Genomic DNA, 25,948 nt, shown 5'->3' with positions numbered 1-25,948 from the left:
TACCTGATAATGCCCCGCTATTTCAATTATCTCTTCACGAGAACACAGTTCCAACAAAGATGCCGACGGAATTCTCAGAAATTCTTGCACAGATGCCATAATTAACAAAAATACTGACCTGCTTAAACTGACAGAAAAGACACTGAAACGATAGGCCCAGACCGAATGCAACTGGAACTCCGTTAGCTCGTCCACAGTCAAATATCACAGTAACAAATCCCTCTAACTACTTAACCAAGAAAGCAGGGTGAGCAGAGAGAGTGAACACTCCAGCAGACTGAACTTTAAAGGGATAATCCGGAGTGAAATGCACTTTAGATCAATTTTTCGGACTATTGGGAGTACATACGTTGAGTTGACACCAAAATCATGTCATTCGGATGTATTTTGAGAATGTTCGAGTTCACCGTTTTTAGCCAAAACTCGTTAGCCTGGAAGTGACCGGGGCAAGTCCTTTCGCCGCTACAAAACGCTATTTTTATACCTCTTCTACTGTTCCAACCAACACTACACTTACGTGGTAGTGAGTAGAGGGTCCCTAAAGCCAAACCGAAGTATCCCCACGTCTTTATGTGGTCGGATAGAGAGTCCAGAATGAATTTAATCGAGTCCGTACCTTTCCGGAAATGTTATTAAAATGTTGTTAACGCGTTGCTAGCTGCAGCAGCAACATTTCCGGAAAGGTACTGACTCGATTAAATTCATTCTGGACTCTATCTGACCACATAAAGACGTGGGGATAAAAAAATAACTCTGTTAAAATTGTTTTGAGTTAATGCGTTAATAACACAATATTTTTGACAGCACTAGTTCAAATGTATGACAACCTAGGAAGAACAATACAGGCGGAGGTCTGCGCTCTCTGAGTGCTTTTCTAGTTTGTTAACACTAGAAGCGCCAAGCGCCGGTCATTTGACCGTTGAGACGCATTACTTGAAGCGCCGTGTTGGTTTGACCTAGATATACCTAGAACTGCCGGGCTGCGGTCTTTTGACCGCAGTGATTTAAAAAAAAAAATCTTTTCACTCGATTAAATTCCAGGACCCTACGTTCACGACTTTTCCTAAATACGTGTGTTTTATCACCCAGTATTTTTACATGATCAAAAGCACGCCGTTTAGAGCTATTTTCTTATGTGACAATTACTGCTAGTCTCACGTTCGGCCATGTTTTTTCAGACTGCTCTCTTTTCTCACAGCAGGTGTCGCAAGGACTCACTCGTATAAGTTTCCTGTCAGTCAGGCATGTTTATGTGCATAGTTTATGTGCAATATGTATTATATATGTGATTTATTTTAATAAGTATTTTTCGTTTACATGGCATAGTCTATGGAGGCGATTTACAGTGGTAAAATGCAAGTTTGTTTTGAAAATGTTGCGACGTTGTTCTATTAGGCAGGCCTACATGTGTAAAAATGATTTTCAGCTGAAATTCGTCGTAGCCTATTTAAATTAGTTTCGGCCAAATCATTCATCTGCGCACAATTAACAAAGGACATTGGCAAGCGATTCTTATGAACTATTTCCAGATGAAACTCGTCGAATTTAAATTACTTTACACCCATATTTTCCATTGCATCGCCTTTTCATTGCTCTCCTTTCATATAATGGTTTTTTTTTTTTTTTTACCAAGATGTGAGGCTTGTCTTTTTATTTGAAACACACACACATTTTGTAATTATTTACATTATATATACTGACATTTCTGATATTCTTAACAGCAAACTTTATGCAGATTATAGCCTACTATTCATATTACAACTCCACTTTTTAAATTCAGCTGTCTGGTTGAAGCCTCAAAATATTGTAAACAAAGTGAACAGTCCAACCAGTAGAGTATGATAAGCTTAGCCTGCTAGTTTCCCCACATGTGTTTAAGTTTCAAGGTAAGCTAGTACTTTTTCTCCTTGGGACAGGCCCTTTTAAGTCTTGGAGTTGAAAAACATTGGTATTGAGATGGTCAGTCAACTTGAATGCAAGAGTTTTAATCAAATGTCTGCAGCATAGCCTACTAATGATGCTAACCGAATTTAACAGTAATTTAGCTAGTCGTCTTCTGTGCCTCAATGCGTTCACGATTGTGAATGTTTTATGTGGATTAAATGTGCATGTGGAGGGTGGGTGTCCATTGAGTGCGCACGAGAGCGGGCCAAGGAGAATGAGTTTAGGCCTACTTCTACTGTTTGATAATTAAGTCTACAGAAGTTGCGGGAGAACGTTATGCTTCTACCCGAGCAGCGTCAGGTGCATCAGTGCGACCACCGACCACGCTTCCAGGGATGATCTCATTGGTTTTCATGGAGACAGACGCGGTGTGCACGGAGGGGAGGGGCTGTGTGTCTGCGTGTGTGTGTGGGTATGAGAGACAGACGCGTGAGTGACAGAGAGGAAGCGCAGGGAAAGGAAATTCAGCTTTACGAATGCTGCGTGTTTTTCAATAGCGTTTCAAAATAAATAAATAAAAGAATAACGAAACGCAATATGTGGCGGCTGGTACTGAATCTGTGGCACACCGCCACAAATTTGTCTACGTGTGGGAAACACTGTGAAGACAGCAGTCAGTCACACATGGTGCAATTGGATGCTGTTTATTTATATACCTTAGAAGAAAGGGACGCGCCAGATTCAGACAGTTGTGCATGTGAGAGCGCTTTTGAGTGCAAGAGAGCTCTGCATGTGTGAAAGTGGTCATGTTAGCCTAATTGCCTTTAAGGTCATAGCATGTTGCATGCAATTTAGAAAGTCTGTAATGCAAAATGTTAGCCTAATTCGTTGCACCTAATATGTCATAAGTTGACATGAGCATTTTTCTATGTAAATGCGACTTTTTAAAGTCATCATGAACTACTTTCAGAAGTTCTTTTTCACTATGTTATGAAAATGAAGTCACTCAGAGGCTAAATCCTCTAGTCATTTTTCAACATGGGAGAGACAAGATAATACACTAAATTGAAATAAAAAGAAAGTGTGTTGACATTTGTAAGTAAGAGAATGTCTATGGAAACTAGATATTTTGCTGAAAATGCCTATATTTCCAGTTAAAATGATGATTAAAAGGTTCTAATCGTTTGGAAATGTGGCAAATATGTAGGGGTGTAAAAATTAACCGATACGTATCGGTAATCATTCGGAACGTTAACAACGCGAGTGCATCGGTAGGCAAACCCCTGGATCGGTTTAAATGTATTATGAATCGATAATAAATCGATTTTAAAATGACGAATTGGAAAACTAACATTGCAAGTTATGATACTTTCAAAGTCATAAGACCGACCGTGATTTGCTAACACACCAGAGCGTCTAGCTTCTCCAACGAGGGTAAGTAGCGTCATTGCTAGACAGCGGCAGCAACAAACTAGTTGTCAAGTTTAGTGAAACGCAGATAACGCTGACGTTAACGTGTGTTGCAGTATCCTGAACGAAGACATACAGTATATTCAGTCGTAAGCACAAGCCTAAAAAACTAGCTTCATGGGTTACAACAAACACCCTTTGTCATCCTCCTGCATTCCCCTTTCCCCGTGTCTCCCCAAATGCTTCGGTGCCTTACTGTATGTTCGGTGCACGTCTGAAAGTTGACTGAGGAGGAGGGGGGGTAGTGCCTACCTGTCATGTGTTGAACGCGGTTCTCACAACGTGCGTTAGTAGCCTCCTTATTTATGAAAGGTAATCCAGACAGACACTCTTTCCCAAGAGCTACAGCTACATCACATCGTTTTTAACTATTGTGATTGGTTCAGCAGCTAAGTATAGGGTGATATGAATGTATCTCTATTAATTGGCCGAGTGATTTCGTTTAGAGGCATTTGGCCACGTTCTTATTATCAAAATGTTTGTTCAGTCTTTCAATCCAGTCAATCAAGTCTTTTGGAAAAAATTTAATTAATGACATGCAATTGTAACTTTTCTCATGCCATTTAAAGTAGCAGAAAAAAAAAATCTGCAGTATGGAAAATAAAATGAGATTAAGAACTATATTGCATTTTGGGGCCTATTACTGCATTGTATCGAATCGTTCGCATCGTATCGAAACGTATATGCACACACATACACACACACACACACACACACACACACACACACACACACACACACGATAAATGTACTTGATGGTTCATTTTTATTATTACTAAATTCATCATCAATTTGACTGTTGTTTCTTCAAATTGTCCAGAAAATGGAAAGTTTGCCTGTCACACAGACCACAATTGTCTAGTGGAATGCTGCTATGAAATCATACATGTCTATTGTAACATGTTACAATGAGCCTACAACACCACACCCTTTTTTATTTTCGTATTGACTTCATTCTTTTCTATGAAGGATGGATTAATATAATGCACCATCTTTATCAAATGTAAGAGTAAGAATATCCCGACATAGTTCCTTTTTTTAATTTGCACCATAGTCTGACCAGGACCAGACCATTACTGATTAGGACAGTCACACCCAGATTGTATCCTTGACTTTTAGACACCCCAACTATGTTCATTCACACAAGAAGGCAAATTACCTTTGCTTTGTGTCTGGGTCCTGTTCTCCCTGTCAGGACTTACTTTCTGAGACAAGTTGACTATACATTATCCCTTACATGACTTACCTATCTTAACTGTATGTTTAATGCTACATCTGTTATCTGTGGTTTAGATGCGACAGGGTGCATTCCTGGTGAACACGGCAAGGGGGGGATTAGTGGATGAGAAGGCCTTGGCTCAAGCCCTAAAGGAGGGAAGGATACGTGGAGCAGCCCTTGATGTCCACGAGACGGAGCCCTTCAGGTGAGAAATTATTTATAACTCCTAGAATTGGTTGTGGAGAGAATGATGCTGCGAAAGCTCCTTTGCATTATGGACATCTCACATCGACCTCATGAACTACTGGTTAGACAACCGGGTTAGCACTACACTCCGTGCGTGGCAAACAAAATCGGATATTTCAGGAGGTAAAAACCCCGGTAAAAACCAAACTACATTCTGCTCAAATATACACTATATGGCTACTGAAAAATGTAAGGTTCATTTATCAAATAATAGTTGGGCCATTCAATTATTCGTGACTAGACCCTTAGCCTGGAAGATTACCAGGCGTCTGGATTTTCCAGGCTAGCGCCTTCGGGCGTTTGTGAAACTATTAACTACAAACCTTTTTGGAGGTGAACAAAAATAAATGAATGAATAAATGAATCTGATAGGCGGGCCAGGGGCGAGCTAAACTGATGATGACAGTGCTACAGCTTTAGATTTTGGGGTATTAAAAAGCATTGTTGTTTTAGAATTTCCAAACGAATTTCGGGCGGTAGGCTAATTGGTGTTTTTACAATAGCCTACTGCATTTAAAATCATGCGCCTTCGTACCCAGGCAGCTAGGCCACATGCTCCAGAACAGGTATGAAATATATTATGTCTTAGTGACCTTGTTGTTTCTATGAACATGAATTATGGTTTACAGGCAACATCAGCGTAGTCGAGGCATAAACACCCCTATATTTTCATTAAAGGCACAGTCAGGGATTTTGCAGGGAGTCGAATTTGTTTGTGTTAACATTAATTAGCAAATAATGTCAACCTTGCAACTAGCAACGGACATGATTACTCTCGCAGCCAGAATAACAGCCACTTTATTTAGCATAGCAACAACCATGTTTAACCTAGCAACACACTAGTAACTATCTATATTCTTGCATTGTCTGTTTTAACTGTATGGGCAATTCCTTATCAGTTGGAACCGGTCCAACACCATGGTCCTCCAAAATTTTAGCTTGGTATCTTGTTTAGTTTCTGAGATATGGCTCCTCAAATATTGATAGACGTGTCCTAAAAAAAGGCTGACAATTCCTGTATTTAATGAGCAAAAACCTCTCCTCTCTTAAGGCTACCATATTATTTTCAAAAAAATTGAACACTGGGGCAGTACCCTGTTTAGTTGTCCAATATCACAAAGGAATTACAGTCCTTCCCACCATTGAAGACTTATCATTGCCATTTGGGGATGAATAAAAAAATCTATCTATTCATCTGTTTATATAATGGACTTACAACATAGTTTACTTCCAAAAAACAGCTCCGTACTGCTGAAGCCCAGTCTGCCACTACCTCGATGACGAGTCAAAACCTTCTGTGCATTCAGTCCTTGATTCTGATTGGCTGGATTTGTGCTGACTAACAAATAATGTAGTGGGCGGGACAATGCTCTTGACCACAGAGTGGAAAATGTAGGGAGTGAGAGACGTCCCCCCCACCCCCCCCCGCAAAAGAAAAAAAGTTTTAATTCTTCTTTTTCCTCATTCTTTATCTATTTCAGTATCGGCTAATTGGTGAAAAAAATAATTATACTGATTATTATAAAAATGCTTCAGAACTGCGTTGGTGCACCACAACAACTGTTTATCTAATAAAACCTAAGTATTATTATTCTTACGATGAAAAAAACTAGTTAGTATGTGCAGTATAAACAGACTTACCTAGCGCTTTCTCATTAAATCATTTGACTTAACTATTTCAAGACATCTCATCCTGAAAACAAGCAAATTTGTCTGCCAGTGCGTTACGCAATTTTGTCCTGAAAACAAGAAAATTTGACTGCCAGTGCGTTGAGTAAATTTATCTTGATAAGACTCCTCAAAATAAGTCAGTCATATTTCAAGTCAAAATGATCTTTCGAGAGGTACGTCTATTCATGCTAAAAACAATGGCAAAAAGATTTTTTGATCTTAAAGGGATAGTTCGGGTTTTAAGACACAAAGTTATATGGGTTCCCTGTCAGCAACGTTGTGCATCAGCACTGACTTACCCCCCGGCAGCGTCCTGTGAGCCGAGATCCAGCCGGTTTTTGATCGTTTTTGATGCTGAAGAAAGTAGTCCGGCAAGTTTCTGGGGTCACGAAAGTAAAGTGTTTTTCTTCTCAAAACCAAATGCGTTCAACAGAGTGATATATTTGCACCACAAAAACGTTGTCCAGCTGGCAGTAGCGCGCAGTGATGGGAATCGCGAAAAATAAGTAAGTGATAACGAGGTTTGAATTTTTCCTGGACAACGTTTTTGTGGTGCAAATATATCACTCTTTTGAACGCATATGGTTTTGAGAAGAAAAACACTTTACTTTCGTGACCCCAGAAACTTGCCGGACTACTTTCTTCAGCATCAAAAACCAGCTGGATCTTGGCTCACAGGACGCTGCTGCGGGGTAAGTCAGTGCTGATGCACAACGTTGCTGACAGGGAACCCATATAACTTCGTGTCTTAAAACCCGAACTATCCCTTTAAGGGGAGACACTACAGGTGAATAGGGCAAAAAAATTAACTTACAGATTCTTCACATCACCAGCTGATTACTTACATAAATGTGTGAAAAAAATTTATTGCAAGTTTTCTGTAATTTAATGTTTGAATATGCTAATTAGGCGTTATCTCATTAATTATGTGCTAATTTGCATATATTTCAAACCTCAAAAACTCAACATTAGACAGAGCCAGGTCCAATTTTTTTTTTCATATTATATGTATAGTAAATCCAAAGACACCTTCAGAGGGGTTTATGGATATTTCATTTCGTTTTCCAGTAAACCTGAAAATACTGCCAATACCCATAAAAACCTCATTTTTAAGAATAAAATATCATATAAATCAGGCTTAGAATAATAAATCAACAAACCCCTGTGAAGAAGTCTTCACAATATACTTAGGAATAAAACTGGAAAGTTTGGTGTATGTAGGTGATACAGAAGTGGAGTTTTTGAGCTTATAGGCTATAGGCGCGAGTAGACAAAATGTCACAAAATAAACACCTAAATGTGCAAATCGGACTTTGTTGTTATAGTAGGGTGAAAGAATACATGCTAAGGTAGCAAACTAGCACAAAATCTTGAAATTGCCCGATGCATGGAAAAACAATGTTTTAACCTGCCGTGTCTCGCCTTAAAAGGAAAAAAAGAACACGTTATGCTTGGTCCTTGGTCCTTGCATCTTTTTTAATGAGTTAACGTTGACAAAATGTTTTGTGCACCACCAAACAAGCAATATGTAAATGCTCTCATAACCATGAAGGTGTTAGAAAGGTTATCTCTTGTAGTAAATGACTTGTCAATGAGAATGAATAAGGAAAGGTCTATAATAAGCCCCACTCACATTTGGTGTTCATCTTCATCTTCCCCACCTTGTAGTTTTTCACAGGGTCCACTGAAGGATGCACCTAATCTGATCTGCACTCCCCATACATCCTGGTACAGTGAACAAGCCTCTATTGAGGCACGAGAAGAAGCAGCCCGAGAGATGAGGCGTGCCATCACAGGTTTGTTTTCCAACTGTTTTTGTTGGAATTCATTCAAGATAGAACAACCTAGCATAATAGTTTTTGGGGATATTCCCTTTCCTATATTGTTTGACATTGAATTTATTTATCTACCCTGTATGCGTAGGGCGCATCCCAGACAGCTTGAAAAATTGTGTGAACAAGGAGTATCTGATGACTGCCTCCCAATGGACAGGCATGGAGGCCTCCACTGTGCATCCAGAAGTAAATGGAGCTGCAGCTTACAGGTGAGCCATTTTGATAATGACCAGACGGAAATGTTATCCATATATATTTTACCCTCTGAAGTCAGGATCTTCACCCGAGATGTAGATTGAGTCTTGAGATGAAATAGCCCCTTAATTTTGTCACAATCCATGATCATGAAATTCAATGCAAGAGAAGCAATGCTACATATTTTGCTTGTTTACCAGCAACAAGATTAGGAATGCTGCATATTTTGCTTGTTTACCAGCCAGATTAGCAATGCTGTATATTTCACTTGATTGTAATATAAATTACACATACAACTGTTGAAAATAAGACCTGTTTTAAAAATGCATCCTTCTGCTGCTCTGGACTCCTAATCATTTGTATAATCTTGCCACAATCTTGAATACATTTACCAATAGTCTCACAATAAAATTATTATTATTTTGATTTCTATATATATTAACAGTTTTCATAAAAAAACATTCATTTGGTGAGTACAAAGCAGAGGTTTTGAGACCTTTCCTCTTTATAGAATATCTCCATATTTAATTGTCAGGGTTCCCAGACCATCTCTTGTACATTCTCCTCTTTATCTCACCCCACTGGTTGTCTCTCGAGTTTTGATCAGGGGATTGAGATTACTGTGGCAGAACATTGGTTTTATGTTGATCAGGAGGACATATGTTTTGGATCATTCAGTCATGACCAGCTTTTAGTGCCTTGGTAGCGGCAGGAAGCCTAGGCTGCATCCGAATAGTCAGTACATACTAGCTTCGTTTAGAACGTACTACTCAACCGTCAATTTAGTACGTTATTTATGTATGCGAGCGAGTAGTAGGCATACAATTCGGACGTACTGGGCAGCCATTTTGCCTGTCCTTTGACCCCGGATGTTTACATGTGACGCTAACACAATGACCGACGCATGCCGCGAAATTTTAAAGCCACCTCGGAGAATTGACCTCAGAGCCGTTTATTCGTCTTATTTCGCTTTAAACCGCTGAACGTATTTACGAGAATGACCTCTGAGCCGTTTATTCATTAAGTTTTGCTTAACACAACTGAACGTATTTACGAGAATTTACCTTAGAGCAGTTCATTCGTCTTGTTTAGCTTGACACGACCTGTCTCCATTTTTGGCCGGGGAGTCCTGTATTTTACCCTTTCTAGCCGTCCACCCGCAGTATATCACCGTAAATCTCCCAGCTGACTAAACTGGCTTATATGTCAACGTGAACTTGAGATTTTTACTGGGAGACGACGGCCCCTTGTCCCGAACAGTCCTGCTGCAGTTTGCCTGACGTGACTCGCGGGAGACATCGCGGAATTTTGTGTGCAATAAAAATAACTTTCATTACTCATTAAAATGAGCATGCATTACTGACTAAATAAATTGCTATGATGTAGTTTAAAACAAACCACTGTTGTAAATAAGACTAGTAAACAGGCCTGCATTGTAGCACATTAATTCAATAACAAGTGTGTTTCGTACCTATTTAACCAACAGCATAACATGACAGTATCTAAACGTTCAGTAGGCTAGCCTACAATTGTTCCAGAAATCACACATGAGAAGGTATCCCTTCGATTTCAATTCATTTTAAATTTTGCACATTCCAACAGAATAACCCAGGTGTGCCTGACCTCAGTAGTTCTTGAATTTCCCCCTGGGGATCAATAAAGTATCTATCTATCTATCTATCTATCTAATCACAATAATCAGACCAACTACCAAAAGTACTTGAAAATTCACACAAATCCAGTAAAATCCAAATCTAGTAAACAAATGCATAATCTTTTATTAGTTTAACAAACAAAACCTTGCAATTGAAATTTTAAAAATGATACAAGCTTTTACAACAATCTACATGTAATAATAAATGTATGATTCAAATAAATAAAGTAGCCTATAGTTAAACATAGGTAGTGTTACATAAATATTTTAAGAAGCTTTTAAGTGTTAAGAACTTCTTAGGAGCATTCTTTGAGCGCTCCTAAGAAGTTCTTAGCACTGAAGAGCTTCCTAACGAATCTGGGAAACCCAGCCATTCCATTGTCAGTAGTTGTGGCTTGTGATTCAAGTGTGGTGTGGGTGCTTTAAATTCTGTATTTTTGTACCATGACCAACCCAGTTACACACATGCTGACATAAAACGCACACACGCAAGCGCGCACACACACTCTTGGCCACTGGTCTTCCTTTCTGGTGCCTCTTCATTGTTGCCTCCACCTGTTTCAGCAGCAATACCAGCCGGGGGTTGTCTCCAAACTGCATTTAGATATAAAGTAATATATTTTCAAGATCATTATGAAGCAAGTCTAAAGCAAGATTTCAACATGTCATCTGTCAGAGAAGTTGTGTTTGTCCACTCAAATATATTTACTGATGGCCACCTTATCTCTCTCAGTTGGGGGTTGGTCAAAGAGTTCTTTCTATGCATCCTTCTCAATTTAAGAAGCATGGTCAGCATATAATTAAAAGAAAAATAATGAATCATCATTTACTGTCTGACCTACTATAACTAAAGCCCAGTCTTGCAACTTAAGCTGTCATTAACACCTCTCTTGTAATTATTTTCAGCAAACAAGACATTGTGTGGTTGTTAAATGATCATGTATTGATGAGGAGAGAGGAAACCGCACACTCTTGTTCTGATGCCAAAATGTATTAAATCAATTTATTTAATAAATGTTTGCATCAGAACAAGAGTGTGCAGTTTCCTCTCTCCTCTTCAACTATTACCGTGACCAGCACCTCGCTAAAACAGGTGTGCACTGCTCTCCCTTAAAACAAAATGATCATGTATTACCAATGCCAATTACCAAGAGCAATAGATATGCGTCAACACATATGCACACCTGAAGCAAAAGGGCTTGTGGACTTCCTTCACAAGATCCTTGTGGGTGCTCCAGTTGGCCATGTTGTGGATGTGGTAAACCAAAGGTATCCAAAAATGACAAATAAAAACAACACAGGCCTAGATTAAAGCTTATTACTATTATTTGCCTCATCTAAACAAACATGTATTACATATTCGATTAAATCAATGTACAACTTACTAATAACTCTGCTCTCTTGTCTTGTCACAAGAATTGGTTCGCAAATGCAGCCTTCTTCATCCAAAGGGGTGCAGGTAGCTGATCAGTGTTGCCTGGATTCAAAGGTGTATATTCAAATGAGTCATATAGTAGGTGGTTGGAAGGCTATATGGCTATATGTTCAAACTTCAAACTAAGGATATGTTCAAATTGGCTACATGATCATAAACAAGCTCCTAGTACAAAACAAAGAACTACCAAAATATGCCTAAGCTACTGATTTGTATTAGCTTTACATGACTTCTAACACACACACACACACACACACACACACACACACACACACACACACACACACACACATACACTGAAGCAAGCTGCATAACGTATGAGGTGCCAATTCGCTAGATATTCTTCTTCCAAGTCCTGCTGGTTAATGTTAATCCATCTCTGAAATAATTAGATCACGGTTCACTTTGAAAACCATAGAATTTAGCAAGTATAGCTAATATAACATTACAGCGAGGTTGACTAACCACAAACACTGTAACGTCAATTAGCCCAACAGCTAAGAAATCATAACGTTACGTTACCACTACTGAGTGAGGCGGCGTGTATCCTCGTTCGTCCATGCAGCATTAAAAAAAGAGACTTCGTTGTAGGCTACTACAAAACTAACGTTAAACTATCGTTTTCTTGACGGGAATACACACGATATTACCCTCGATACACACAGCACAGCTGTCTCCAAAATAACAAATGTACCTCAGCTCACGTAAAGCATTGCTAACGTTAATCAGAACTCCAAAATATAACGCTAGCTTTAACCAACAATCACATTTAACGTCGTACACGACAGATTTACCAACGTACATAACGAATTTCACTTTAAAGTTGATAGTAAACTTAAAACTTAAGCTACAACAAGATTAATAGACCAACTAAAGCAGACAGATAACGTTACACAGGCTAACATTTACATGAATTAATGTCTTCTCCGATAATACAATCGCAAATACAACTTACCTCAACTGAATTGAACTGATACATAACGTATTTTCGAAACAGCCAACGTTTAAACTCAACATTTCTACTAATATACTTACATTTATAAACATCGGTTGAAGTTGTCTCTGTCGGCTCGTCACCTTTGATTTTCCCGGCGGCTTGTCTTCTTCTACGGTTATTTGACCCCCGGTGATTTGTGGGATAGCGTAGTGACCAACCGTTGTATACGTTCGACCGGCGTCGCGTCACACAGAGCCAGGTTGTCTGCGCCACGCCCCTTTTTGGGGGAAACAAGCCCTCAGAACAAGCCTGAAACAAGCCAAAGTGAACGGGTGTTGTTCACGGTCACTGATCTATAACGAATAACTTATTATTTATAGATCAGTGGTCGCGGTAGACAGACATGCCGATAAGTTGCTGTGTGGTTGTGTGTACCAACCACAAAGCTAAGAACCCCTAACATTAGGCTACACCAAAAATAAATCAGACCAACGAAAACGGAAATCTAGGCTAACACTTGGCTAACACTAGCAGCTAGGCTATCGGCTACGACAGAAATTATCATATGTTGGAATTATCTAACGAACATACTTTACATCCAAGCCTGTCAGTCAACTACACAACATTACAATTAAAATAAGAGGCCAAAAATACAGGAAAACTATTTAGTTATTTAACTGGAGATTCAATGAGATAAGAGTATGTCTGGGTATGACACTGGCCACTGCTACTGCTAGCAGGCTACTTGGGAGACCGAAGGGACATGTTTTTACTTTGATTGAATTAAGCTTTTGAACGTATTTTTCACGGTCAACGACCGGCAAAGTGGTAATATATTGAGTGGTCCTATTGATTCGTTGTGTTTTCTGTTATCATTTACCCCTACGATTTCGGTACGAATTACGTTTATTGAGCCTAATTTGCATTGGAGTTAATGGGAGACGTAGTTTGTTTCCCCCAAAAAGGGGCGGGAACGTTCGTCGCGAGTCAAGTTCCCGGATGTGCCGGTCTAACGTATACTGTGGAGGTAGTAGGCCATCCGGGTACTTTTCGCCTACTAGTTGATGCCTACTAAGCATTCGGACATACTACTACTGTGACGTACTGCGTCTCGCCTACTGATTAGTACGTTAGTATCATAGACAGTAAAAGATATGGACAGAGCTATCACGTAGACGGCAGCAGAGACCGAGGAAGCAAATCTCAACGGGTTTTTTTTAGGTCTTCTTGTCTCTGCGCAGGCTCAGTTGTCGTAAATGTGACGTAGGCACGTAGTCTGACCGAGTCTGACCTATGGCGACGCTTTACTCTCGCTGGACGCATGCGCCTTTAACACTTTAGCATTGACTTCGGAAAAACGTTAATTACTCAGCCGATAAGACAGTTACGAGATTATTATGTCAATTTCACAATGTAGTATGTACCCCGACAATAGAAAATGTTCATATAAAGGCTTAAAACGCTTCAGCTCTAACGTAATTTGATGTCAAAGTGGCGCTTACGCCCCATAGGATTCAATGGAATGGCCAGCTAGCCACGGTCTTCTCGTTAGCATGGCGGCCGCCATACTGTCTACACTCTCAGAACGTTCGCTGCCCCCTTGGTTAGTATGAGTATTCGGATGCAGCCCTAGTTAAAACCAGACTCATTCTCAGTCTGGGGATTTACAATTGGGAATTGTTTCCAACACCAGAATGTTGACGGCCGTAGACATTGCGTTAACTTTAACAATATATGTAAGCCTACCTTTGCTCTAAATAAATGCAAATTAGGCATGGGGTACTTTCCATAAGATTATCTCAATGCAAATCAAACCAGCTATTGGGCTAACTGAAATAAAAGCATGTCAATCCATGGTATGTGATATGTAGCTATTTTAATTCCAAAGGCCAAGTAACTCATCAGGATGCATATGAAGAGCTCTTTTCCAAAACGCTATAAATTCATTTTGATTGTTTTGAGAGAAATAACTTTTAGTTACTCAGGCTGGCTTTACACGACAACGCTCCCGGGTGAAACCGACAAAATATTTTATCAGATGTGCCTTTCGTTTAGACGGCGACAGCGTTTTTGGGGCTTAAAAACGCAAAAAAATTAACCCACCCTCCAGAGTGGAAATCTTAAAAACGCTCCACCGTCGCGTTCCCGTCTAAAGGGTTGACAACGCAAAAGTGTGCTCTGAGCTGCTCACGCTGGCTATCCTCGCATACACGTTGACGTCATATACATGTGCAGTACAGCCAAAAAATAACAAACATGTCGATTATTTCCATCAGTCAGACATTCAAGTGGCCTTAGCTGCTTTGATAGCTATTCAGGAGTCCTTTCAGCACATAAGCAGAGTAATTACTGATATATCAGAACAGAGAAGGCGAATTAATTACTTGTGATCCAACGTCGTTTGCAACAATAGCTCGACCTCCTCGTCTGTCCAGACAAAGTTGTCTGTCTTGCCTCGGTTCTTAGCCATGATTTGGTTTTTGACGGTGGGCTATTTTCTTTTAGTCTTATGGCTATTTCGCGCTACTACGGAGAAAGTAGAAGGAAGTTTCAACGCATGCGCGCGCTCTTGGAGTTGTTGTTTGGCAGTGCTCCACAGTATCACCTAGCCACCTGGCATGCATACTACATCAAATTTCACACACTTTTGCGTCACCGTGTGCATGCAGATTTCCACCCAAAGACGCTCGTCTAAACGCGAAATAAAAAGTGGGAACGCAACGCCACTTTTGCGGATTGTGTTCAGATCGTTGTCGTGTAAAGCTAGCCTCAGACCCACATATTTTGCAAATGTTCAATTTATCTATTTAAAATAGATTGTTGGCTCAGTCTCAACATTTTCAGCAATAATTGACCAATCCAACTTCAATGTTAATGATAATAAATCCTAAGTTTATTATATATTTTTTTCAAAACGCTATATATCCTGTGACATTTTGTTATAACAATTCATTTTTTGCTGTCTGTTTTTAAAACAAGAGAACATATATCAAATGTATTATATCAGGCACTCTCAAATAACAATATACATAAATAAAAAATACATTCACGTATCAGTGTTAAAGTCAGAACCTGTAAAAGGACCGTTGTTATTATTAAAAATTGTTATTATTAAAAGTGCCATATAAAATATCGTAACAAAAACATTGATGTTGGCAACATTAATAAAACATGCCAAAATAGACAATATTAATTCACTTTCAAATTCAGTAGTGTCAACTTTGTGCTACATACTTTTCACCATGGCACAGGCCTACAGTTGAGAATGAGATCATTCACTTTTCAAAGTATAATCTTTGAAACTATAACAAAACAGAACCAATTAAATATAAAACACTTCTAGGTTTCTTTCCCTCACTATACTATGGGAATTTATTCTGGGTCTTCATCACTCTGGTGTGCCATTTCATTAACCTCGGATAGTAAAAAGCATTCACTGCATCAGACACTCCAATTGCTTTCAGAAGTGCAAGCACGTCATGCCTCTTTGGGCCCTTCACTGCAGTTTGGTTTGCAAGTATGGCAGGTTTCAAGTCAGCCCACCGCTTGCCCCGTTTCAACACACTGTGGAAACGCCGTCTTTATACCAACCTTGTTGGTACTACTATCCAGCATACGTGCTTCACTGATCTTGAACCTTCTGTGTCTTCACACACTCTTTTGTTGCCGCCTTATAATCAAATGCCTTCCAGTCTGTGCCATAAATGTAAACATTGCCAAACTGCTGCAGGAGGGTGTGATATTCTTGTGGCAGCAATATTGTGTCAATTTTTCGAATCCTCTGTTCAATCCTGCCAAAAACTCGGTCAGCAGGAAGAAAGCTGTGCCCTCTGACTGGAAAGGTGTGCTCAATGTGAAGATTGGGGAAACACATCTGCCTAAGTTCCATTAGCATGGAGACCAAAGTCATATTCTTGTTTTGCCCATAACATGAGTCACTGAACAGCCGAAGCCCCTTGGATTGCCGAATTTCACCCTCAAGGCGAACCTTGAAGCAGTCATTCAGTGCAGATGCAATCATATTACTGTCCTTGCTACTTTCATTTTCCTGCCACACATAGAGATGGACATCCTCCTTTCTCTGCTGGCTATTCTCTCCATGGTGTCTAACAACACCAAATAGGGACAGATACAGCTGACGAGAGTAATAGGCCTGCCCTATTGGAGTTTTTGGAAGTATCAAGTTCTGCATCATGTCAAAGCAGACTGTAACATAATCATTAGCAACTCTGCCGAGTAGGTCGTAGAAAACACAAGCTCTGCGTCAATGTAAAATGAATGATGCCGATTCTATCTGCTTCTCTCTCTCGGTCATGTTTGGATCCGAAATTCGGATTTTGTGTTTGGCACAATCAGAACATGCGTCTGTTGCTGGGTGGCCAAAGCCAAGATTGAAATCCTTGGCAAAAACAGAATAGTAGAGGGAGTAGCTTGTGTGTGCGTGGTTGAGAGCCTCAAAGAGTTCGTGCATCTTGCGCACATTCAGATCACTGGGGAGATATTTGCGGCCTGGTGCTCCTCTACGTCCATAGTGGCTGGCTCTGCATGTGAAGGTCTGTATATGGTTGACAATGAGTTCCCGTCTGTTGCCGTTCTCAGGAGTGTGTCGCGCACCACCTCTTCTCTCCGGATGAGCCGCAGCAGTCTCTGCATAATATCGAGCAACTCGGGAGGCCCCGTCTTTGCTGATGCCTATGGTAAATTAAAAGGAGAGAAGAGGTGGTGCACGAAACACTCATTGTCAACCACAGGCCTTCACATGCAGAACCAGCCACTATGGACTGAGAGGAGCACCAGGCCGCAAATATCTCCCCAGTGACCTGAATGTGCGCAAGATGCACAAACTCTTTGTTACAGTCTGCTTTAACATGATGCAAAACTTGATACTACCAAAAACTCCAACAGGGAAGGCCTATTACTCTCGTCAGCTGTATCTGTACCCATTTAGTGTTGTTGGTCGATCCAAGAGGCTTTGACTGTTCAGTGACTCTTGTTTTGGGCCAAACAAGAATATGGCTAAGGTCTCCATACTAATGGAACTTAGGCAGATGTTTCCCCAATCTTCACATTGAGCACACCTTTCCAGTCAGAGGGCACAGCTATCTTCCTGCTGACCGAATTTTCAGCAGGATTGAACAGAGGATGAGAAAAATTGACACAATATTGCTGCCATAAGAATATCACACCCTCCTGCAGCAGTTTGGAAAGCTAAGCTAAGAGTGCATATTGCTGGCATGAAATCAGTTTGAGCTTAAGTGCAGGAGGGTATCAAAAAGTGCAGTAAAGGCCAGATGATGTTCTCGGGGTTTGCAGAGTGCATGGAGGCAGGATTCAGACACACACTTTCTGAAGCTACTATAGGTTGAATACATCAGTATGATTATCTAATAACAACTTTCAACATTTAAGCTTCTAGTGTAAATAGGAATGAGAGAGTAAGGGAGAGACTGAGCTGAGACTTGAATGAACTCAACATGTTACATTAATTTAACAAGGTCAACAGACCTAGGTCTCATGCAAACACTGCTGTCACTAATGTATAGGCCCCACAAAAGCAAAACGGTTTCCGACCGACTGACATAGCGGCATATAGTCACACTGCACACGACTGAAAATCAACAACACAGAATCAATGTGGTGGGGGGTTTTCATTGTGTCGTGGCCCGTCACGATTAGTCTAGGGAAACACTGATGCACTGTTTGCACTTTGCTGATTGTCCACTGCACTTTACTGCTCACACCTGCATATCATCAGCACTATCAACATTAACTACCTCAGCGTCTATAGTCACTATTGTCATGTCTTATGTCCATTTTAATGCCTGTTTTGTCAACCATACCCATACGTGACTGGCTGTAAAGAATTCCTATTGTGTATCTTGCACTTTATGGCAATACATCTAACCTTGACCTTGACCTTGGTATAGTGAATGAATGTAACCTATAAGGATTTCATATTGAATTGGTTCAATACCAAATGCACCACCATTGATGCATCTGTAGTAGGCCTACTATCTGCAGTAGGCCTACTTTTTCATAATTCAGTCAAATTTAAGAGCTAACCTAACATTAGCCTACTTCACAATATTTCTCTAACCTACATTAAGATAAGACTTCACTCCACTTCACTTGACGCTCCATGCGAGCAGAGAAAGGCAGATGACCATCCACCAAAAGAGCCTCTAATGTTACTTAATTACAAAGTAGAATCACCTAGCCTACCAAACGGAATCTAACAATTCTGAAATTAAATGTGTACTCACCCAACACTGTGAGGAATGTCGCCTTGCAAACAGGCACTTTATTCGGATGGTCGGCACACAGGAGACTGTATTTGACGGAGACGTTCCTGTCTTTCTGACGGTCTTCGTCGATAACTTTCGGACGCTGACATTTAACTTCAGTAATTGTCATGAGATGAAGCAGAGCCCTATCCTGCTCCACTTTATCAGGGGTTTCATAAAACTTTGAAAAATTCATCTCCAGGTCCTCTGGTGATAACCTGTCGGCACCGCAAAAGCTTTTGGCTGAGGTGTGTGAACACCCAACACCAGCAACTCGTCCTCCACCAGAGTATCGTTTTTTTACTTTTCTCTTTCTCGTGTTTTGTCCTTGTTTAAACGACGCCGTCTTCCCCCTGGTGTGGGCTTCACTGGTTCTTCCGAACCATCAAAGGAGTTTAACATCTTAATTTATTTTATGTTTTGTATTACCGGCAAGTAGACACTGACAGCTTCAGTGCGCCGCCATGTTGGAACAATTTAAACGCTGTCCGAACTGTGATTGGTCAATCGGATTTGTCGCACTTAGCCAAAGAACAGGTCTAGCGCCTATCGTGGTTTGGAGAGAAACTGCAACTTGCCGCACAGTTTAAACAGGAAAATATCGCGATTTGGCATGAAACATTAATGGAGTAGTGAATAGGCTCGGTATAGAGCAGAAAGACGCGGCAAACTCGTTTTTTTCAAAAGGGCGTTTATCGCGTTTTGGAAAAGAGCTCTTCATATTATCCTGGATCCCTGAAATACAGTGCCTATAGAAAGTCATCATACCCTTTTGAAATAATTACTTATTTTGTCTTACAGCCTGAAATCAAAACCCATTTAAAGGGATATTCCGCCATTTTTGGAAATACGCTCATTTTCCACCTTCCCTCGAGCAAAACAATCGATATTTACCTTGTTCCCGTTCATCCAGCCATTCTGTGAGTCCGGTGATACAACTTTTAGCTTCAGCCTAGCATAGATCATTGAATCGGATTAAACCATTAGCTTCTCGCCTGCTAGCTTCATGTTTAAAAGTGACTAAGATTTCTGGTAATTTTCCCATTTAAAACATGTCTCCTCTCAAGTTAGAAAGTGCAATAAGACCAACTGAAAATGAAACCTGGCGTTTTTCTAGGCTGATTTGACATGGAACTACACTCTCATCTGGCGTAATAATCAAGGCAACTTGCAGCTACTGGCACTACTACTGCTTATTGTCTATGGGGACTATTTTCAGATGCTGCGTAAGATATCACTGCGCCTATGGTACGTTTGCAAGTTGCCTTGATTATTACGCCAGATGAGAGTGTAGTTCCATGTCAAATCAGCCTAGAAAAACGCCAGGTTTCATTTTCAGTTGGTCTTATTGCACTTTCTAACTTGAGAGGAGACACGTTTTAAATGGAAAAATTACCAGAAATCTTAGTCACTTTTAAACATGAAGCTAGCAGGCGAGAAGCTAATGGTCTAATCCGATTCAATGATCTATGCTAGGCTGAAGCTAAAAGTTGTATCGCCAGACTCACAGAATGGCTGGATGAACGGGAACAAGGTAAATATCGATTGTTTTGCTCGAGGGGAGGTGGAAAATGAGCGTATTTCCAAAAATGGCGGAATATCCCTTTAAAACAAAACAAAAAAAAAACTTTTTCCAGTTTTATTTACAAATTTAGCTGTACAACGTTGCCCAGTCCCCGCTGAAGAGAAACATAATGTTGCCCCCACCATGCTTCACAGTAGGTATGGTGTGTTTGGGTGTGTATACTGTGTTTGGTTAGCGCCTGGAGTTCAGTCCAAAAAGTTCAATCTTAGTCATCTGACCATAAAAAAAATTCTACATGGTAGCGGTATATTCCAGATGTGTTTTTGCAATGAACTCCAAGCGCTATGTTTGGCGAAAACCAAACACAGTACGTACACCACCCAAAGCACATCATACCTACTGTGAAGCATGGTGGGGGCAACATTATGTTATGGGGATGTTTCTCTTCAGCAGGGACTGGGCAATTGGTCAAGATAGAAGGGAAAATGGATGCTGCCAAGTACACCCAAATTCTTGAGGAAAACCTGCGTCCCTCTGCTAGACGGCTGAAGATGGGCAGGTCATTTGCCTTCCAACACGATAATGATCCTAAACATACTGCCAAAAAAACAAAGCAGTGGCTTAAGGATGGGATGGCGAATATCCTTGAGTGGCAAAGTTAGAGCCCTCACTTAAATCCCATAGAAAATTTGTGGATTGACTTTAAGAGAGCCGTCCATCGCCATTCCCTACAGAATTTGACTGAATTTTAACAATTCTGGACGGAAGATTGTCCAACCCTATTTTTCTAGTTTTTAATTTTTTATTAATTTTCAGAACAGTTGAGTTTTTTTCATTATTTTGATGTTGTACAGCTAAATTTGTAAATAAAACTGGAAATGGGTTTTGATTTCAGGCTGGAAACGAGCCTAATTATCTTGGCAATGTTCATGCGAATAGAAAAACAAATAAAGAAGTGAATATTCATGCTGGTAATGAGTAAGAAATGTGCATAACTGTATATTCTACTGTCGTTTATCTGAAACCAATTTTCAGTGCATTTGTTAAAGAGAAAAGGCTTAAAGTTTGTCACTGCCCTCATCACTGGTGAAGATCCCTACTCCTTACAAGTAATCAGCTTTTCCACTTCAAATGAGAAGTGATTCAGATTCTGATACTACATTAGTAGGGTGGAATGCTTCAAGGTAGAAGCAGATTCATATGACTTCTGTTTCCTCTTCAGGTTTCCAGCTGGGCTGATCAGTGTAGCAACAGGAGGACTGCCAGGTTCAGGCACTGGTGTAGAGAGTCTAGTAGCCTCCTCTCTACCCATGGCCCATGGAATCACCCCTGTTACCCAGCTCCCTCACACCCCGTCACCAGGGCAACCCACTAAAGCGGAGTCTGACCGAGACAACCCATCTGACCAATAGCAACTTTTTAACTACATTCCATCAGCCAAGGCAATTAATATACCCTTTTGTCACCCAACAAACTTTTCCTCCTCTCCCAACGGCGAGTCTCACTTATTTTCCCTATTCAAGGTGCATAAGGCAACAAAATCTACTGGAAGTTACTCAAATTCATTTCCCCATTCTTTTTGTTTTGGTTTTTCATGTTCTCGATCTTCATTTTTTTTAATCCTTTTCTTTCCAATCCCCCTTTCGAGCAATAAGTCTTTTTAAAGACTCTGTAATCTTATTTACACATTAGCTTGGTGAGCTTTAATGAACACTTACCCTTGAAACCTTACTGAATTATTGGTAGTTGGATTTTTTACAGTGTTTCCTATGCCATTTCTGAACCTTATTCTACCCCTGCATGGTTTTGACCATTCATAACCCTTGTGTCCCCTCCAAGACTCCATTTTGGGATGGTTCCTACTGCTCTGCCAGAATTTACTTTGTGTTTTTGAGTACTTTTTTCTATCAGCGATTTCTGAAATGATCTGCCATTGACATTATGTTCCAAGTCCTGTAACGTGTTTGGTGTGATATGTGCCTTTTGTCACCTACTGAAGGTCCGTTCTCTCAATGCATTTATGCTAAGGAGATTCAAGACTTCAGATTCAAGGTAGACTTGCAAAACCTTTTAATTGAATTCATGACTTCATATCTGAGAACCTCAAATTATCAACTTACTTTTCAAGTAATGGGTTTCACACTCAGCAAAGAACTGAAGTAGAAATCTGTTGTCAGAGTGTCAGTCTGCTAATAATCACTGTGATTGCCACCAGCTGTGTAACTGTTCTGAAACATGATGTAGACTTGGTTCACAGTGTCTAACATTAGCTCTGAGTTTCTTACAAAGCATTCTAATACAAGAAGTAGGCAAGCTGTAGACTTGGATGGGTATACTACTGAAGAATATGATTGAGGAAGGCAGAAAGTTTCTCCCACAGGAGTTTTGAAGCTGGATTTTTAATTGCTTTTGAATTGCTTTCAACACTGTACAAATGTCCTCCCTATTTTGCAGTTGTGTGCCCCTTCCGAATTTATTTTCAGTCTGATTGTCTTTCCCCTTCCAAAGAGGCCTTCTCTTGTTGACAGCCATGTCCTTATCAGCCTTAGGTGTCCTCAAACACTGTTTTCTCTCACCTGTACCTCCAAAAGACATAATTGTAAATCTTGTGTTTCAAGATGAGCATGACTGTTCTATAGATTTTGGTTCAACCAGCAGGTAGAGCTGTTCTAAAATTTGCAGTTCCATTTTTTTTTTTTGAAGTAATGTCATTCAAGCCTGATTTGAGATCAGTGACTTTCCAAGTATTGAGGTTTTTGTGTTTGTAGTGACGTAGCATTCTGATCCTGACATCTGCTTGTGGTCATAGTCAATGCTGTCTACCTTCTAAAGTTGATTTAACAGAGTTTTCAATGAGGATTGCTCTTTGGAATTTATCCACAATATCCATCCATTTTCCGTGTAGATTTTCCATATGTAAGATTTTTGTAAGTTACAGGTGATTATGGGATGGCCATACCAACTCTCACTGAGCTAGAAGTCTGAAACATAAAGGCCACAAAGCTATTTTGTGCATATTTGAATATATTGTGTTTTATCAAATGTAAAAGCTTATCACATCTGGTCATGCCTTGTAACCCTGAATGGACAATGTTCATCATGTCTTTCCCAGTATGCATAACACATTTTTGCTCACTGACAAATTCCACTTCCCAAAGGAGAATTTTCCCTCATGGTCCTAACCTGCACTCTCAAACTTGTTCTGTGTCAGTGGAATAACTTGTTAGTACCTCATTAACAGATATTGAATGTATGCTTGAAATCCTCTCTTTTGTATGAATACTCTTTTAGGGTTTGGAATAGCTAGATCTCTCCTGTGTGACCAGGTGGTATGTGGAAGTATTGCATTTTTTCCCCCAGAAGATTTGAACATCTTAACACTTAAGTGTACCGTTCTCAGGCTTCTTGTCAGTCTTCAGACTAATTTCTTCTTTTTTTTTTTTTTTTTACTGAATAGCCTACATGTAGGATTACCAAAAGCACAATGCTTTTGTCCTATTAATTTCCTGTATGCATCATTGCGATGTAGTGATATATTTTATAGATTGACAGTTGACTGGGATTCAGGATGTTTGATGTTTTATCAATATATGATGGAAAAATGTTATTTTTTTGCAAGATGAAATGTTGCATGCTAACTAAAAAGGGTTTTATTGGAAAGTTATGACATCCATACACTGTTGGCTTTGAAGGCTGTAGTACTAGTAAACCAGCCCAAGGAGTTGTATGGTGGCTGATGTATGGGAGTCCTCCCTGATTTGACAAGTGAGTTGTTGAGAAGCCTCATACTTCCATGATCCATGAGGGTCATTAAAGACGGTGTGTCTCATAGTGTACGGAAATATTACAAGATATGAATTCTTGGATGCATGCTCTTGGTCACATTTGACCTTCACTCATCATTTTCATATGGCTATATGGAGTCTTTGGGCACCCTGTGTATGTATTGTATTTTCTAGCTGTGTTTCAGTTTATTAGATCAATTTATGTATATTTTCCTACTTATCTCATTACTTTATTTGGTCTTGGGCATAATTGTGGTCTTTCTAGCAACTGATTTGGCTTTGTGATCATCTGTACACTACATGTTTGTTGAACCCTGTCTCCTTATGTTATCATTGTTATACATGTTGTACAGAAACATTTCATAAATGTCCATTTTCAGACTTTATTTCCCTACAAGCCAGGTCTACATTGCAGCCTGCCATTTAGTTTATCCACCAGGAAGCCCTGTTTCTTTTCTTCTGTGTTCCCATCGAAAGTCATGTAGCTTATCACTGCCTTAGCACTCAAATTGACAATAGCTTGAAGGAGAGATGCTTATTTGAGAACTCTTCATATGAAAGATAACTAGTTTCACACATATCACAGAGGTAACCTGGTCTTTAGTAATGTGCACGGCCGCAAAGGCTTCATCAAAACTTACTAGTCACCAAAGCTGTATAGCTGATACAAAAGTGGTTTATGAATGGGGGTAAAAAGGGACAGCAAGGATGGATATGGACTCAGAAAATCACTTTTCTCTCAGGGTCTAAATGCAAGCGAATTCTACAGTTATACCATTTTCCCCAATGTTGTTTTTTTCCTGTTTGTTGTGCTCCTACAAGTTATAGACTATTTGAAACAAATTGAGGTAACTGTTGACATTTTGAAGTGTATTTTCACAACGTGTGAACAAGTTTCCCCCTTTGTCATTTCTATTATTCCCTACACCTTTTTGTTGTGGATTTAAAGCATTTCCTTTCATCTTGATATAAAGAGTTCCTGTAACTAGGCTCTTCAGCTTTACTTTGGTTTTGTTTACTTTTTTAATAGAAACAATCATGTTTGTGATGGTTACTTCGACAAAGTATTTTAATAAAATTAAAAAGAAGAAAGAATCACCTCTTAAGTCCATTTATTTTTGAGTTGTTATATTTCTTGTCATGAAAATGATTGTAGTTACAAGTTCAAGTTTCGCATCAGATACAATACATCATGCTGGATATCCATGCTGATGTGGACTGGTTAATGTGTTACGAAATGAGAGGGTGTTGGATGGACCAAAACAGTCATTGGTATCAATTCCTTCATCCTCCAGGAACTGCCTGTACAATCTCGCCACATGTGGCCATCGTTGTGCGCCAGGAGAAACCCAAGGCCCATATTGCACCAGTCAGAACATTTCATCCTGATGGAGCAGTGAGTGTGCCGTTGTCTTGCCCACAGAGGTCTGTGTATCCCTCCAAGGGTATGCCTCCCCAGACCATCACTGAGTCACCACCAAATTGGTCATGCTGAATGATGTTGCAGGCAGCATCATGTTCTCCATAACGTCTCCAGACCCTTTCATGTCTGTCACATGTGCTCAGGGTGAACCTGCTCTCAACTGTGAAAAGCACAGGGCACTAGTGACAGACCTGCCAATTTTGTATTCTATGGCAAATGTCAATTGAGCTCTACGGTGCTAGGCAGTTAGCACAGATACTGGTCCTGCTACTGGGTTAATGACCTTCTGTCGCCCTGCACTGCTCTCCTAGAGCAACTGCCTGTCTCCTGCAATCTCTTACATGCTCTTGAGGCTATCCTGGGAGACACCGCAATCTTTCTGGCA

The 25,948-nt window shown here is 40.1% G+C and overlaps 1 protein-coding gene across 1 annotated transcript in view; it reads left to right on the top strand.

Annotated features, from left to right (window-relative positions):
- LOC134068370 (C-terminal-binding protein 2-like) overlaps window positions 1–25,235 on the top strand; it is an 88,032-nt gene extending 62,797 nt beyond the window's left edge. The window contains exons 7-10 of the mRNA XM_062523929.1: window positions 4,648–4,778; window positions 8,159–8,286; window positions 8,414–8,534; window positions 21,578–25,235. Of these exons, the coding sequence (XP_062379913.1) occupies window positions 4,648–4,778; window positions 8,159–8,286; window positions 8,414–8,534; window positions 21,578–21,767 (570 nt within the window). The 3' untranslated portion in view covers window positions 21,768–25,235. The remainder of the gene's footprint in view (window positions 1–4,647; window positions 4,779–8,158; window positions 8,287–8,413; window positions 8,535–21,577) is intronic.
- The last annotated feature ends 713 nt before the right edge of the window (window positions 25,236–25,948 follow it).

The sequence above is a fragment of the Sardina pilchardus genome, chromosome 21 (assembly GCF_963854185.1).
Source record: "Sardina pilchardus chromosome 21, fSarPil1.1, whole genome shotgun sequence".
In the NCBI taxonomy this organism is placed as follows: domain Eukaryota; kingdom Metazoa; phylum Chordata; class Actinopteri; order Clupeiformes; family Clupeidae; genus Sardina; species Sardina pilchardus.
Note: the sequence above shows the minus strand (reverse complement) of the source record. Positions and strands in the feature narration are given on the sequence as shown.